This window comes from Scomber scombrus, chromosome 23 (assembly GCF_963691925.1).
Source record: "Scomber scombrus chromosome 23, fScoSco1.1, whole genome shotgun sequence".
NCBI classification, from domain to species: domain Eukaryota; kingdom Metazoa; phylum Chordata; class Actinopteri; order Scombriformes; family Scombridae; genus Scomber; species Scomber scombrus.
Window position 1 is genome coordinate 13,743,414 of NC_084992.1, and position 16,853 is coordinate 13,760,266.

The 16,853-nt window shown below is 39.7% G+C and overlaps 1 protein-coding gene across 1 annotated transcript in view; it reads right to left on the reverse strand.

The window, feature by feature from the left end:
• The window catches only part of LOC134005547 (adhesion G protein-coupled receptor L3-like), a 154,395-nt gene that overhangs the window by 45,037 nt on the left and 92,505 nt on the right, over positions 1-16,853 (reverse strand). Inside the window, exons 8-10 of the mRNA XM_062444472.1 lie at positions 15,918-16,103; positions 13,684-13,722; positions 3,778-3,961 (exon numbers count right to left, since the gene is read on the reverse strand). Of these exons, the coding sequence (XP_062300456.1) occupies positions 3,778-3,961; positions 13,684-13,722; positions 15,918-16,103 (409 nt within the window). The remainder of the gene's footprint in view (positions 1-3,777; positions 3,962-13,683; positions 13,723-15,917; positions 16,104-16,853) is intronic.

Below are 16,853 nucleotides of genomic sequence, written 5' to 3' on the forward strand. Positions count from 1 at the left end.
TTCAAAGACTCTGCCGTCATACAGCAGAGTAAATTGAGCTGCTGATAGGAGCCCAGCTGAAATAAAAAGCTCATTCCATCAAAGTTATTATGGTATGATACTATTCAGTTTAATAAAGCAGTCGAGTGTTCTCTCATCTCAAGTACCGGTGACCTGTGAGAAGTCTAGGCATTCCTAAATGTCACATTAACTCCCTATGCACTACGATGAATCCACTTACTCATTGCTGTGCAGAAATACAGAAAAGATTTGCTCAAATGTCATATTCCAAAAGAAAAGGTGAACTGTATAGACTAAACTGGGTCAGGCAGAAGTAAATACGGCACTATATGGCAGCTTTTAACAGCTACTGTACAATATTAATGGTTAAGGTGCAAACTGCATAATAGTAATGTCCTTGAGTTTGATTTCAGCTCAGTTGTTGCAGATCCACTCTCTTCCCAAATATGTCATCTAAAATCATAAAATAACTCAAATAAATGCTGCTAAAGCAAAGGCTGTATGTCAAAAATCTAATTACAATTCAGGATGAATTTGTGTTGATTTAAATTTATAAGCAGAGGTTAGGCTTTCATGTTTTGGCCACTTGCAGGCTTATAAAGTGAAAGGTGCCACCTGTGACTGGAAACTAAATCGATGAGACTGGAGAGACTCAACTAAATAACCAAACAATGAGCTGAAAGATACAAAAACGTTCCACAGTGCTGAGGTGAACTGCAGAATCTGGTGATAATTCTTGGGAGGTTTTGTCACTATGTATGATCCCTTTGACATTACACAGTCATTTACCTGATCCATTGTCAATACAAAGATATTGATTAGTGCAATAATGCTGACGTCATAACCGATTTCAGACTAGTACAAAACTGCGACAACCACAGGGAAAAAACAGATAAACTGGCTGGTTGTTTTGTCTGTATTGGAGATTGTGATCTCTGAAGTGTAGGGAATAGAAACTTAATTAATTCTGATAAGGTATTCAGCTGATGATCTGATGTCAGTAGACTATGACACCTCTGACTTTGATAAAGGTTAGTGCCCGTGAAAAGCTACAAAGAGGCCACATTTAATCCTCCCTTTGTATCTGTTCTCATACCAAAGCTTCCCGCATTTTTTCTTTTTTTAAAAAAAGGGGAAAAACCCTTTGTATTAGCATTCTCTTGTGCTTTGGCAAAGGCCAGGGGGATTCGGTGATACATTCCTATTCAACTTAGCTAAGACAATACCCCAGATAGTTCACGATTCCCTGGATTCCAAGCCTGCCTTTTAAATAAAGGAAGCATTTTTCTTCTCCCTCTCTCACTCGCTTTTCCCTGGGTGGTTGTGTAAAAGAGCTTACGACGGGCTTTAGGGAATTTCTTTGATGCCATAGTAGTTGTTGGACCCAAAGGCTATACCTTCAAAGCCGGTTTAAATAACACGCTAATCGGCAGAAATCTGTTCATAAGATTATCATGCAGAGAGAGGCACCCTTGCGCAGACAAAGCCCCAGACGAGCACATGCACTGTGACGAGTAAACACAAACACAAACACAATGGGTGGGGAAATATCCCTCTTCTTTGAAAGCGAAGAAAATAGATCTCATTATCAGCTTGGAACTAAAATTGGAACAAGGCTCCATCGATGTTCAACATTGGCGTAAAAGCAAGAATGTCGGCTGCCCTTGACATTAAGAACATGTCACCAAATGCAATATGTGTGAGCTACAGTACACCTGCACACATAAGACCCTTTACTTTACATGTACTTTAGTGTGAAAAATCAATAATCAGCTGATGCGGTGATTACCAATGTTTAAGTGGGCCTCTTTGTCCTCATTTAACTACCCTGCATGGCATGAGGGATTGCAGGAGCCAATAAGCCAACTGGGTGAAAAAAAATGAGCCGAGCAAACAGAGAGATAAGGCCTAGTAAACATGTCACCAGCACATAATTAACCAGACTACCACTATGTGCTATAAAATCTCACTCGACTTGTGCAGGCATCATCTCACTCCCCCTCCAAATGAGCCCAGAATCTCCTTAATACCCAGATGAATTGTGTGCCAGATACAATAAAATCCATTTTATTAATTCTCCTTATGCTTGCTTCCTTTTAAGTCAGTAGACCTATATTTTTAGGTTGCCATGGCAGCAAGAACTTAAAAAAAAAACCTTGTTCAGAGAAGAGGGCAATACATTTCCCATGCCCTAGTGGCCATATATGTGCTTTATATGAATGTGTATTGTATAAAAGTGCTTTGTAAATGGTTCTCAATGTAAACGGCCGCTTTACAACTCAACAGCTGATGTATCCATTTTTGAAAAGCACCACTTGGGGAAACGTTCATGATAGAAGTTCTATTATCTGTGCTCATTCTGTATTTATACACTGAATAATGAGCACTGATCCTTGATCTGCAAGACGAGTGGTGAATTCCGGCTGATAATTGACATGAATATAAACACAATCATTTCAGATAATTGTCAATTTACAGCTGAGTGCCATTAGCCATAAGCAGCCCTGCCAAACTTAACCTCCTGTGAGGGAGAAAGCATTAATCCAGTGACCGTCACACTTGTTCTACAGCCTCAAGAGCTCGGCTGTCAATATGAGAGCAGCCCGGATCAATAGCTGTACGGTGAATTTTGTAACCCCTGTACAACCGGCAAGACCAGTGAAGAATGAAATATTTCACACACTTGAAAGTACGTTGGTAGAAAGTATTATCAAAGCCAAACTGAAACATTCAGTTCTTCAAATTCAGGCTTTAATTGTCTAAATGTCATTATTGACAATGCTGAGTGTTCCAGCTGAGCTAATAATCTGTTTTCAAGCACCTTGAGGAACAATTTACTTAATTTTGTCCAAGCTCCAAAGTTCACTCATGCAAACAAAGACATCCAATTAAAGTTGGCTGGCGAACATTCATGTTTTCTTTTTTTTTTCTTTTTTCTTTTTTAAAATATCTGAGTAATAAAATATCAGACATACATTTCTAAAGAATTATTCACTGCACAAAGCAAGCACTGTTTTACTGTATATGTATGTAGGACTACCGCAATTCAAGCCTCTACTATAGACCTTATTAGAGGATCAGGGCCAAGTGACATGGCATCTACTGCACCTTAACTTGAGGCTGAACCAGTGCAGCGCAGTACAATGCTAGGTGCTGGCTCCAATCGACCCCCATTCAAAAAGTGTCAACTTCTCTATAGAAATACTAAGTCAATATATTTTTAATGAGTTATTATGATCTGAATTGCTGAATTCATGTGCTGGTGGTCATTTTGGAAATCATTGCTCTATTAATAAGATTTGAAGACTTACAGTATCTTTAAGGTCTGCCGAGTTGGACTATTGTCACAATATTTCAATGTTACTTGATAATGATACCTACCTTCAAACCAGTTCCAAAGCAAACCAATGCATCACACTTTGCTATCTCCATTTTTATATACAGTCTATGAACGGGACGTCACTGAACCACATTCATATTCTCCGTGTTCCACTCTCTAATTTTGAGGTGTTAAGCAACTGCCACTGCTCATAACTTTCTGCATGTTCTTCACAATAAGGTGAATACATTACCAAAAATGTTCTATGCAGCAAGGAAGGATTATACAGATTTAAAATTTGGGGAAAAGAGAGCACTGATCTGCCAGTACGGATCTGTATCTAGTATGGGCAGATACCCTTAATGTCAACTAATGTAATCAGTATCAGGAGAGGAATAGCAACAGTAAGCAGCATTAGTATGTGAAGAAGCAGAGCCAATGAATGTATTTATACTCACGGATGTTGTCAGTGTTCTCTTGCACAATGTCCGTCTTGAGCAGGTTGTCAGCCAGGACGAAGGCGCCTTGCTCCACCGTGTCCAGCAACATGGTAGCGGCCCGCAGCTGCTCGCCTGTGCTCAGCTCCCTCCACGCCGATTGGGCCTGCGGCTGCAGCAGATTGTTGACCGTCTCCACCATGGCCTGGGGAGTCCAAATCATCGATTTAGTGAAAAGAAGCTAAGCTGGCCTGGGACTGCTGGTGTTTGACATGGTGATTTGGTAAACGGTATGAGTGAGGGAAGATCAAAGAGGGTTCAGGACTGGAAAACAAATCGCAAGGTCCAGTGGGATCGTGCAAGGAAGAAGCATGAAACGCTTTTTGTCCTGTTTCATTTAAACTTAAAATTCCATAATCGTTTTTCTACTGAGCAATTTCATGAGCTTTTTCCTCAATTAATTTAGAAGTTATGCTTTTGGACATGGATCATCAAGTAGTAGCAGCAACACCTGAATCTATAATGACATTGGATATGTTGCTAAGTTGCTTTTGTTGCTGTTTCTTTTTCATCTACACGAAGAATTAATCATGTAAATGAATCAGAGCCAGTGCTTACAAGACTGGAGGCCAATTCTTACATGACTTGAGGCTAGAGTCTTTAATTGGTGTGATAAATGTTCTTCCATACAGACAATCCCAATGCACAAAAGCACTGTGAGGGAAAAAAACCAAAAAACAACATTGAGATGCTCAGTTCCAAAGCCAATGGATGTATTGCATGAGACATTCGCTGGTAGCAACAACTGTAGCTGCAACCATTCAGCTCAAATCTCTCTTGCATATTAATAGCATCGAACTGCTATTATGCCTTATTTAATCTCCCGACAACAATGCTGGAGCTGTTAAGCAAGCAAGAAACAAGAACATTCTCAAGACAAGATGAAAAATTAAGAGCCATTAAAGATTTAAAAATGCCAATGGCAAGATTTATGAATGGAATACTAATTGGTCAAGGAAAGCAATTCCTTCTCGCTAGCACTGTTCGGAAGGGCAAAATGAGCCTGACTGCCCCTTGGTATATATATATATATATATATATATATATATATATAAAAGAAAGAAAGAAAGAAAAGAAAAGGAAAAAAAGAAGATATTTCTAATGCTAACTCATTGCAGTACGTGGTCAAATACATAATTTTCTTCCTGCACTGGTAATAATAGTAACATTTCCACGCTCCACAGTGGAAATCACACATCTGATAAAAAAAATTGCTCAGATTTTGAAGAATCGCAGCTGCCTTCATGTATTCCCTTTGCTCTTCTTCAAAAGCCAAGTGTACACACTTGTGACATCTTGAAGATGGAAGCTGCAGTATGATGTATGTATGTAAAAACAGAACTCTAACTGGAATTCACTTCACTGCCCTTAGATCCCCTTTTTTGATAAATGGATTATGTGAGGGGGGTTAAGAATAACTCCAAAAAGAAAAAAGAAAAAGCACGGGTATAAAGCCAAAGGCGATAAGAGAAATCATGTGCTCGAGTTTATCAAATTAATTCCTGATCAAAAGGGGGGACAGAAAAAAAAGCAAGGGTGACAGACTTTGCAGTCACAAAGCATGTAATGGACCCACATATTACCTTATAATGTTAAGTTGTGTGTTTGTCTCGAATCAATGTGATAGCAAGAAGAGACGGAGGAATGATTGTATTCAACTCACTGGCGCTGGCTGAGAATTTCAAATAGCACCAGCTGGCTTTTCCTCATTCAAAACATACCCTGCACACAATACGCCACCCACACCCCACACCCAGACACAACCACACACATACACACACACACATATAGACTGATGCAACAGTGAACACACACCTCTGCACCTGCTAGTATACAGAAATCCACCTACTGCACAGTAAAACTAAGCTGTACACATACGCACACACACACACACACACACACACACACACACACACACACACACACACACACACACACACACACACACACACACACACACACACACACACACACACACACACACACACAGGCAGTCTACCAACTTTAATGTAATTATTCATTATCCACAGCCAATCTCCAATCACACCTTTTGACATTCAGCTAGAGGCAGAGGTTGATTCACTCTCAATTAAGGAGCTCTTTTTCTTCAAGCACTGACTTCTTTTTTTTCCTTTTTTTCTTTGTTCACCACCGTAAGATTTGTTTTTTTTCCCCAGCAAGTCTTAAAACACTGAAATAATGATTCTACAGAGGAAAGGATTGATGGACTTGCAGGGAGGAGGAGGCCGTCTGGCTTTTTCCACATGCCGAAGAGATGTACAAAAAGAACAAGGTGGATGAGCAGCTCTCTCACAAAGCCCCGGGGAAGGGTCCGAAACTTGCGAGGATGATATATGTGATGGAGAATTGATAAACAAGAGCGAGTAAAACAAGCGCGGGCAGGGCAGGTAGGGTGTAAAAATGTATATATCGGAATAAAGATCAGTATTCTTACAGACCCTTTAGGCATTTGCAAGATCAACTGAAAGAAAGAAAAACAATAAAGCTGACATTCAAACATGCGACAGTGTTCTGAGAGAACAGAGAATGAAATGACGACACAAAAGAGCGTGAAGGATTGTCTTTATGTTGGAAGCCGAGTGTGTGATGATAACTACCAAATCTTCAGCATATTCTATTCAGTGCACTATACATACAGTGCAGTGTAATGAGAAAAAAAATGAAAAAAGTCCCTTCACTTGTTGTTTTTACAATCACCAATATCAGGCGTGCTTTATGCTATTTGTTGGCAGCAATGTTGCTGCAGCCTGAATACACTGAAAAGAACACCAAAGCGCACTTGAGTGTGCTTTGGAGAAATTGCATTCCTTCATCATCGAAGTATTGAGTGGCCCAACATTAAATTGGGCCATTTTTCTGTCTTTGTCCTTTGTAAAACGGTTTACAAACTGTTATCAACAATTTAGATAAGTACAATAACTTAAGTTAAAGGTCATATTGAATGGAAAAATGTCTTTTCTGTTATTACCTTGCGTCCCTGAGTGTTTTGTTCAGCTGCCTCCACTACTACGCATTCTAATGCAACTTCTTAAAGAGTATGTTTGGGGTTTGTGAAGGCTTTTTTTAACATTATGCTGATGGGCTCACATGTATGTGGAAAAAGATCTTGGTCATAACAATTCGTACCCTCCAGAGCGGCAGCGAAGCTAATCCACCGGAAAGCGACATTATAAGAGATGAGGGGCCATCGTTAGCTAAATCAGGTCATTATCTTCCAAAGTTACAGACTATTTAGTACAAAATTCTCTTATTTGTAATTCACCAGAATGTGGTTTCTTGCCGAGCTTTGTACATTCCAGTAGCAGCTCATGGTTTATTACATGAATTGACTGTTACAGGCATCTATATAAACTTGACCCCTTGTCAACAGGTGTCATTGAAGTGGTCCAATTGAAATAAACGAGTAGGCAGTGCTATTGAGAGTCTGAAAATGGCCTTGTTGTGGTTAAATAAGAATAACTGACTTCAAAATAGTGTATTTTACAGTTTAATTATGATGATGGGTAGATGGGTATTACTAATTCAACAACCAGCTCTCCATGCCTTTACTTTGATGTTTTTATGTTTTCATGTCAAAACCTTGCCTTTTTGTATTTGTGTTTCCTCCATGTAATCCTTCCCCATGTGGAGAATCTTGTTTCTTTGGCTTTTCATGCACAGCGGAGGTTATTTGCATCTTGAAAGTGTCGGGCTCATTCTACAAAATTTCACGAGATCAGTGTGAGAACAGCATCATTTCTAGCCTCAGTGGGGGAGAAAAAAAAGGAAAAGAAAAAAAAAGCAGGGAGTGAGGGAATGAGGGTAAGGGTGTAACAAAGCAGCACAGCACCACCATCATCATCATCATAGTCTGTGCAGTCGAGTCGTAGAGACGCAATGCTCGCTCACTGCAATTTTACTGCTGTTAGCACACTGCCGCTCCATCTATCAAATGCATCGGCTCACTCTGGTGCTGCAAACTAACCTTTTTTTTTGCCACTTTATTTTCCCGTGCTAAATGCGACCCAGCAGTAAAAAACGATATTCTAGTTTCTGGTAAATGAGGAAATGCTAATCGTTAACTCAAGTCACTGCTGGAATGTTCCACTTGGAACAAGGATGCGTGAAAAGCTGCAGTGCACGGGCCATTTATACCAATGCACGAGGAAGGAAGGGAGAGGTGGACATTAGCGTGAGCTTGGCACGAGTCCAAGCCGACCCCGTGGTGTGTGCGCTTCTATCTGTGTGCTGATTGATGAAATGAACTCGGGGTCTGGGAAATTGATTCTGGCTGAGGCTGATCTCCCTCTTCCTTTTCTGTCTCGCTCGCTGGTCGGCTTCCTGTGTGCACTCAGCTCTCACCCCCACCCGTCGCCCCATTTCTCCTCCCTTCCTCTGGGCCAGTTAGTTTTCCCTCACTTGTTGGCTCTCACTAACATTGAAGGTTGATCTCAAAATTTTGGGGGGGAGCGGAGAGAAACAAGGTGGGATATCTTGTTCTTTCTGTCGTCTCATATCTGACTAGATGTCTCTCGGCACAGCTGAGGCATCATTTCTGACTTTCTTTTGCCAGTTTCATTTTACCTGCTAGCAAAATCATCTGTCTTTTTTTTGAGAATCTCTGCAACCTTCTTATTTAATATTTCATGATGCTTTCTCTCTCTAGTAAGTGGGTGGTTTTGTCTGTGAGTTACAGAGGAATAACCCATTTGCTTTTAGTCTTATGTCTTAAGTTTAATCTTACTAATGTGCAACTATGTATGTACAGGCTTTTTTAGCTCATCTACAAAGGGAATTAGCATTTATTCAGAAGGGGCTTATATTAGAGACACGTCTTTATTTCACATCTCCTGTTTTTTAAGTATATTTTATTGTATTTTAGAAAAAAGACCTCCCTGTTTTCTCATTTGCTGCCATTTTAATATGCTGTTGAAGTTGTTTGCTGGTGATGAAACTCAACACTTCCTCTCGTCTTGATCAGCACTTTGATGACTCTTGATAAATTCAGTATGATGTTTATTTCTGCATAACTAACTTCATCAACAGTCATGTCACACTCACCGCTCTTCTCGAACAGAAATACAGTTTTTATTCACAAATTGTTTCCAGTTGTTCAAAGAGAATAATCCCTCTCGTTTTTGACGCGCTATTAATTAGCAAAATGTGCAGGAGAAGGCGAGGCTCACCGACTTCACTGGCTTTAAATTGCTCCAAAAAAACCCAGCAGAGTCGTGAATAAAAACAGTAAACTACGAGGAGCACATTGGTGAAGAAGCGTGACTATATTGCAGCATTCATGGACGCTGTGGAAAATGAGCATTAAAGGCACCCTGTGAAGTTTCCTTGTGAACAAACACAGTTATGATAGCATTTGGTGCTTCTCACCAAAATGCATTGTGTGTATCTTTGAGACCTAACAAATGCTGAATGCATTTCTTTCTTCTACAACATTTGCAAAACCAATTTTTTTTTTTAAATTTGAAAAGAGGACACACATGCACAAACACAGGATACAAACAAAATATGGACACACTCATATAAACACCCTCAATAGTCAAAAAATTGGACATGGTACCTTTATGTAATTATAACTCTGCTTAATTGGCTTTAAAGTGAATCCTTATCCTTACTTTCCTGAGATTCTTCCACTCTCTTAACTGTGAGCAGAAATGGCACACAGATTATTCAAGCAGAACTCTGCACTGCGGGCCAGATGAGGAGGTCTGTGTTTATGAGGATGTGGTTATCTTCATCTTTCAACAAATTGACTACCAGGGAAATTTTATCATCTTGTTACATTCCTGAATGAGGAGCCTCCCTTCGTTCCGCCTGCTATAAGGTCATCCTGCGCTGTGACACTCCCCCTGGCCATCTCTGCATGCTAAGGTGTCATTTTAATGAGGGCTTGGAGCTCAATATCCTCCCCTGTATCCTGCATATTCACAATCACTTGGCTCCAACTAAGGCACAAGATATTATTTCTGATCCTTCAGAGAAGAATTTGCTCAGAGTATTCAAAGCAAAATCCCACAACACCAACTTGATTTAAAACAGAATAAACGCCAGAGGAAGAAGCCGTTCAAGGCTTGCGTGCTTCACTTTAGCTTCGTACACAATGGATGGACATAATCACAGTAATTGGACGGCCATAATGTCACTGCCTATGAACAAGCTGCTATTAATGGCCAAAAGCATAGGAGGCAGGACGCCATTTTTATCATGTTTGTTCAAAATCAAAAGGCACAACAAAGAAACATTCCTGCAGGGGAAATGCAGAACATAGGGAATGGATCATTATCTGCTTTGTAGCTTTATCAAGGCCAAATCCTATTCAGTGGGATTAAACAGGCTGTGACATGTCGCAAAAATCCCTGTTTATGAACAACCTAGAAAAATACAGATGTTGTCATAATTAATTGTTTCATCTGCCTCTGATCAAGCAAGGCAGGGAGAGGGAATATGTAACTGAAGCAGCAAATAAAGCTCCCTGTATTCAAAGCCCCCTGATGATCTTAATGTGATAAAGACCTTTGTACCAGGTAAACTGAAGTGTCATCTACCTGTTTACCACTTGAACAAGATAGAGGCCCCTCCATCTAGATGAGACTTCTAATCTCATTCAGACATGAACTTCAAGCCCTGTGTTGTATTTGGGACTAGCAGAATGTCCTTTCTTCAACACAACCACACCTGCACCTGCACATTATGCCTTTTCCCAAAGTGCTGTCAAAGTCTGTTTTCGGCATCGTGCATGGTCTTAGCACAGAGGGATAGCAGAGGCAGGTGCACCTCTCATTTGCTTTATATTCCTCTGCTAATCCCACTTATGTCAGCCACCAGGGCCCCGTTGGAGAAAACATTGCCTAATTTCCCTAATCAATGAAAGTCCCTCAAAGCCTGGCAGCCTGTGCAGTCAATGCCTAGTGTTTACCTAAGGCCACAGATGTTGCTCCATTATTCCGTTTCGTCAAGTGAAAGTACTTCAATCTTGTTTGAATTTGTCAGCCCAGCAAGGGGACATAACAGAGGAGAAGATGCGCAGCTGAACAGTTTTGTATAGTTATGTATTGTAGGGTACAATATATCCTCATAGTATTCATGAAAAAACATGAACCCAGATGCCAGCTTTGTGTGTCATGCAATTTTCTTTTTGTTAAGGAATAGAATATGCTAATTTGCTTTGTTATTTGCTAGTGTTATATGAGAAAAAAAGATACCACTCACATGTCTGTCTGATGAATATGAAGCTAAAGCAAGTAGCTGGTAGGTTCACTAATTAACTTGTTATCTAATCTAACTTTTCACATATCTCAAGAACTATTCGCAGTATATCTACTTCACACTTGGCACGTGTTGCTGGTGACCCAAGGATATGCAGTGTCGAATTTGGTACAATTTGGACATGTTCAATATTGATAAACTTTGATTAAATTAGAGATCAGCAAGTAGCAGGATGGGGCTTATGGGCTCTGCGAGTGAGTGACAGCGAGACAAGCGGGTGAGGAGAGAGAGAAAGTCTATGAATGACAGAAGTAACAGGCTATTTTCTGATTTTTTTCAGAGCACTTCTGTTCTAAAGCACAAATAAACCACCATCAAACACTCAATTGGTGATTTACTATGGAGACAGATGCTCTTGGTTTCAGTTTAATTTTCATCTTCTGCATTTGTCCTCATATATTCAACTCATGCAGCAGTAAATTAAGAGACCTACTGTATAAGGCAAATTTGTGTTGTTTTTTCCTCATGTGTGGATGCCATGTGTTTCAAGCATGGCACACACACGTGAGGGAGAGAGAGGGAGAGAGAGAGAGACAGCATGTCAGAGCGAGTAGAGGGAGCGGTGGAAAACGTTCTCTGAAACTAATCACTGGTCTGTGGTGTTTCACGCCACCTTTTAGTATCAGCTCAGCTCAAGAAACATGGTGTTTTGTCACAGGCACATTTTTAATGGGCACTGCACTAGTATAACTATTTGAGATGTTATTTACTTCCTGAAGCATCTGTTGGTTGCCTGGAAACATCACAACTCATCATTTTTTCTTTCAGTTTTTGAAGAAATGAAACAAAAGGTAAAACATTTTAATTAGTGAGCTTCAGGGGTGCTGGTGGATTTTGTTACTTTTGGAAAGAACCATATTCCAGTCTTTATGCAAAGCTTTGATAAGCTAAACAGTTGCTGGCTTATTCATATTGTACAGACATGAGAGTGGTATCAATCTTCTTATCTACCTCAAACAAACTAAATGAATAAGCGTATTACCAAAAACGTCAAAGTATTCCATTAAATGAATCTTGATATTTTTGGAATAAACTATAGCTTGTGATTTGCGCCCTGTCAGCAGCTAAAGGAAAATTATGGTGTCAGTCCATCCATCACTGAAAGATGTTTAAATGTAAAGTAAAGATACTTTCCGAATTCCACAAGCACATTTGTACCGCCAAAAGACTTAAATCTTTAAAAACAGGTCACGTACATATTATATTGTTTTAATTTTAGGAACTGTCATTTTAAGCACACATTACTCATATAGGGGTATAATAGGAGTAAGTACCGCATTGGGGACTACTTTCAGCCACCGAATACACATTTGCACTGGTGAGTATTTATAGGAGCAGAATGGTACATTTGGGATTGACTCAAAATTAACTACAGGGCCCATGTTTATCGTAATAAAGGAACATGTCACTCAAGGCAACGGTGTAGCTCCTTGATTTAGTACATTTTAGAGAGCAATGAAGGTCTATGGCATAGAGGAATAAGCTATATGGGGCTTTGTGTACACAGGCAAGCTCCATTTGTTAGTTTTGGCATTTGGTGATAATAAGTCAAGTCACACTAATAATCCCATTTGCACATGTGAGCACGCTTCATCATATATTCCATTTGTATGCCGTTTGCACAATCACATGACTTTTCATAGCCCTCAAAGACACAGTACCTCGGTGGAATTGAGGCAAAACATGTGTTGCTTTACCTGACTGCTGCGGAGCATTCACATAAAACAACATCTGGCTCTAATGTGCAGCTTTATTGAAGCCATCTGCATTGAGACAGGGACGTAAACTTAACCCATACTTCTCTTGTCAAGGTAGAAGTGATCCTGATGACAGCTAAAATGTCATCCGAGGAATAACAAAATCAGTCAGTAGCCTGAGAAATAGCTGAGTGAAGCGACAGAGTCCCTCCTAAATTGGGACACATATGTATTATGCATCAGGGAGAATCATAACATGCCAGGACTTTGGCTGACTTAGTAGTTAGAAGTTGACTTGCTGGTATAATGAGGTCACTTCTTTGGCTCTTAAGCATTTGCTGAGAAATGTAGGCGTGTGTTACATGCCTAAGAGCTTTACTTTTGACTGATGCGATCACTTGTCTGATGTGGAATATTTCATTGAAGAGCAGTGACCGTGTGATAGCTTTGGGGCTGTTTCTAAAATGATTTAGACACTTGTGAAATCCACAACGGATATTTGGCATTTGAAACAGAGAAATTGTTAAACTCATGCTCAGCCCAAACATAAGTGAGAAGTTGGGAATATCACGACATGCGCATGCAGGGAAAGAATATGACATATGACTCATAAATTGGTAGGTTCAAGGCACTGATGGTATTTACTTGCACATAACATAAATGACATGACACTAATGAAATTTGACCCTTTGATTTAATGACAGCATTAGTGAAGTCTACAGATATATTGACTTTGATAGTTATTGTTTTATTTTTGCATTTCTTTGATTTTTTTTCCTGCACTTCAAAAGGTCAAACTTCAGTTTGCATGTTAAACATGAAAATGACAGCAAAGTCGTCACAATGAGGGAATGGAAAGTAGGTATGAGGAACATTTTCGTCGAAATACCTGAACATAAAACCGGCAAGAACGCTCTCTTTTCTGCAGCTGCAATCCAAAGAAAATGCAAGAGTTAGTGAATAGTCAACAACTCAAACAACTCCACTTGAAAAATAATTCTGCTTGAATTACATGTTTCAAAGCAGGGAGAAAAAAAAACCTTCTGTTGCAAGTTAAGTATGCTTTATACAATGTGAAAAGTTGTATATAATAATATAAATTGGTTGCACCCTATCTATACAAATCAGCAGACTGTGTTAATTAACACTTAAATGAGACAGACAACACAAGTGGGAATATGTCAATGACACACTGCTACTCTTAAATGTGATTTCAAGGATACTATTTTTATTTCCACTTGATATATTCATGTGTGAACTCAGAAGAAATGTTTGTCTTTTAAACCTCTTCCACCACAGAAGGAGCGTTGATGCTAAAAACAATCAAGCATACCTGAGAAATAACAAGAAGCTCAGGCTCAAAGAAGCGGTCTTGGCACTGCATGGACGGTGAATAATTTTAATTGAGTTCTGATACAAGCAGGGTAGCCAACAGAGCTACTGTGTGGCTTAACATCTAGGTTCTGGTACCATGCTAAATCCCATGCAGATTAGCTCCAAAGAGTACCATTTCCCCCATAAAGGAACCTCTTGCTCTACATCACAGCCCACTCTTCTGGAAATGGTCCCGTCCGTACCGTTAGCCAGCTACCCTTTGATCATGAAAACGAGACTGATCTCACCGTTTGCCAACTCAATCCTTTCATTGTCTGCTGGCAGAGCGCATTGTGCTTCGCTATCAAAAAAAAAATCTTTAATTCGCTTAGCTCTTTGCAGATTGTGTCAAAATGATTGAGCTCGGGGAGGTAAACATCAACCACTGCCAGAGCACAGAGGAGAGTTCTGTGGGCTGCTTGGGGAGGGCTTTCGAACACAAGATAAAGCTGAGACACCATTTTTTAACATAGGTTCTCCATGCATAGTGATGCACGAATGTATTGTATAACCAAGGACAAAGATTTATATATCGTAGCTGAGCCCCTGACCCCTTGAATAAATTATACTGGTTTTAGAGGCCTTTTTTATTCTCCTCAACCCAGCTTTTTTTCTTTTCTTTGTGCCACTTCCTCATCATTACAAAAGAAACTGAAGACAACAGCAGTAATCTCGACCACAGCAGTTGTCTGTGACTTGATGTTGTGTTTTATGAGAACCATACCCCCCCCCTTTTTTTTTTTCAAGAGGTATTATAAAGTCTAGTTGCTCCTCAATGTGAATTTGCTCATCACGATCCCTTCTGGGGCGTTTTGGCCATCTTTACTGCCTCCCTCTCCACTGGAGAAAACTGGCACTAAAACCTCAATGGGGACATCTGTGTCTGTTGCGGCAATGAAATAAAAAAAACGTCTCGATAAAGCTATCTGAGAACAGGTGTTCATGTTCCTCTACAAGTGAGGCTGCTCCAACAAATTAACGACTGACATTTAGAATTTCACTGATGTTTGCTTTTCTGTTGGCTGCTCAGCAGACAGAAAGTATTATTTTAGGTTGCTTTGCCTGAGTGCCCCTTACTGTGCTCTGCTGTGAATTGGAGAATAAATGCATTAGCTTCAGGTTCAGCAAAAATGAAAATCTCTTGCACTCTTACTGCACGGCTTAGATCCAGCCCACTGAAATTTTATCCTGTCCCATTAGTAAAAATCAAGTGGTACAAATGTAGTGCTTTTGACTAGCATGGCATATGGATAACATCTTTTAAGCTACATCAAAGTGAAATTGAAAGCATAATACATGATACTATGTGATGTGCCTCAACTACACACTGAAATTCAAGGTCTGTTTTTAGTATGAACCAGACCACAGGAAAATGGTGGATATTATTTTATCTGACAGCATCGGGCCAAATAGCATATCATTAAAAGAATACCATTCAGATTTGACTCGTAGGTAGGCTTTCATTTTGAAAATTCTGAAAGGTTTCAAAGACAGAACGAAAATGTTACCATAGAAAAGATGCACTTTTGAGTGAGATACTTCACCTAAAATTCCTTCATTTGATATATGCTCCTTCATAAATGATGATCTAACCAGTGTGGATAATAAACAGGGGAATAGGTCTCCCATCTTGCAGGTCATGTTTATCCAGAGCATTACAGTAGCTAGTCAGGGCATTCTTTTAAAGAGAAGTGGGAAGTGAATAAAGGGCAGTTTTGATATTTCTTATACAACTGTTTCTTTCATTACCTTGTTGAGGCTCCGTGCTGCACTGTCTTTGCCGCCGGGTGTGAGGTTTCTCAGCTGCACGTCAAGGAGATCCACTAGTTGAACCATGGCCTTTACCGTGTAGGTGATGTCCCCCGCCTGAAGATTGCTCTTGGTTTGTTCCGCCAACTCCCTGGCAATGACTGCAGCTGTCTCTCCAGCTCTTAGCTGAAAAAAAGGACAAAATATGTGCAAATTCACTTGAGAGAAGCTGAATGCAATAGAATGATTATGGTTGAATATCTAAACTAGCTAAGATACCTCTACAACCAAACAAAAATCTACAAAACCTTCAAACCCTTGTTGTCTTAATGTATCATGAACTTATTATTCACAACCACCATATTGGAAAACATGCAAAAACATGATAAATTGCATACAAATGTGCAGACCCTTTAAAAAAATGTCATTTAGCCTTTACATTTTCCGGAATTGCTGCTATATTGCACACAATTAATGTGGTGAGTTGGTACGCAGCTGAGTGTACACGAGGGCCAATATTGTATCTGGAAGCAATTATGAAATCAACTATTGAGGGAATTTCCCTAGATAGCCTTACACCTTTATGAAACTAATGGGGAATACTGCAGCTCGGGGGAAGGGGGTATGTATGTCATACGCAGAGGACAGATCCTGTTGGATATTAATTTTTTCTTATGCTTCAACGCTTATGAAAATTTTTTTACCTCAGGATTTAGTGACGACAGGGGAAAAAGTCCTTTTGTTGTTTTAATGCGCTAAACAAGGTTTGCTTTATTTCGTTTTGCAGATGTTTTGTCTCCATGGAGAATGTTGCAGTTTCTTTTAACCTCTCCGAAACCTAAATACACAACAGCAAAAATGTAAGGTGGATTAAAGATTGTGTTTATATGCTCTAACATAAGGGCTAATTGTTAGCATGTTTGGTGGACAAATTTA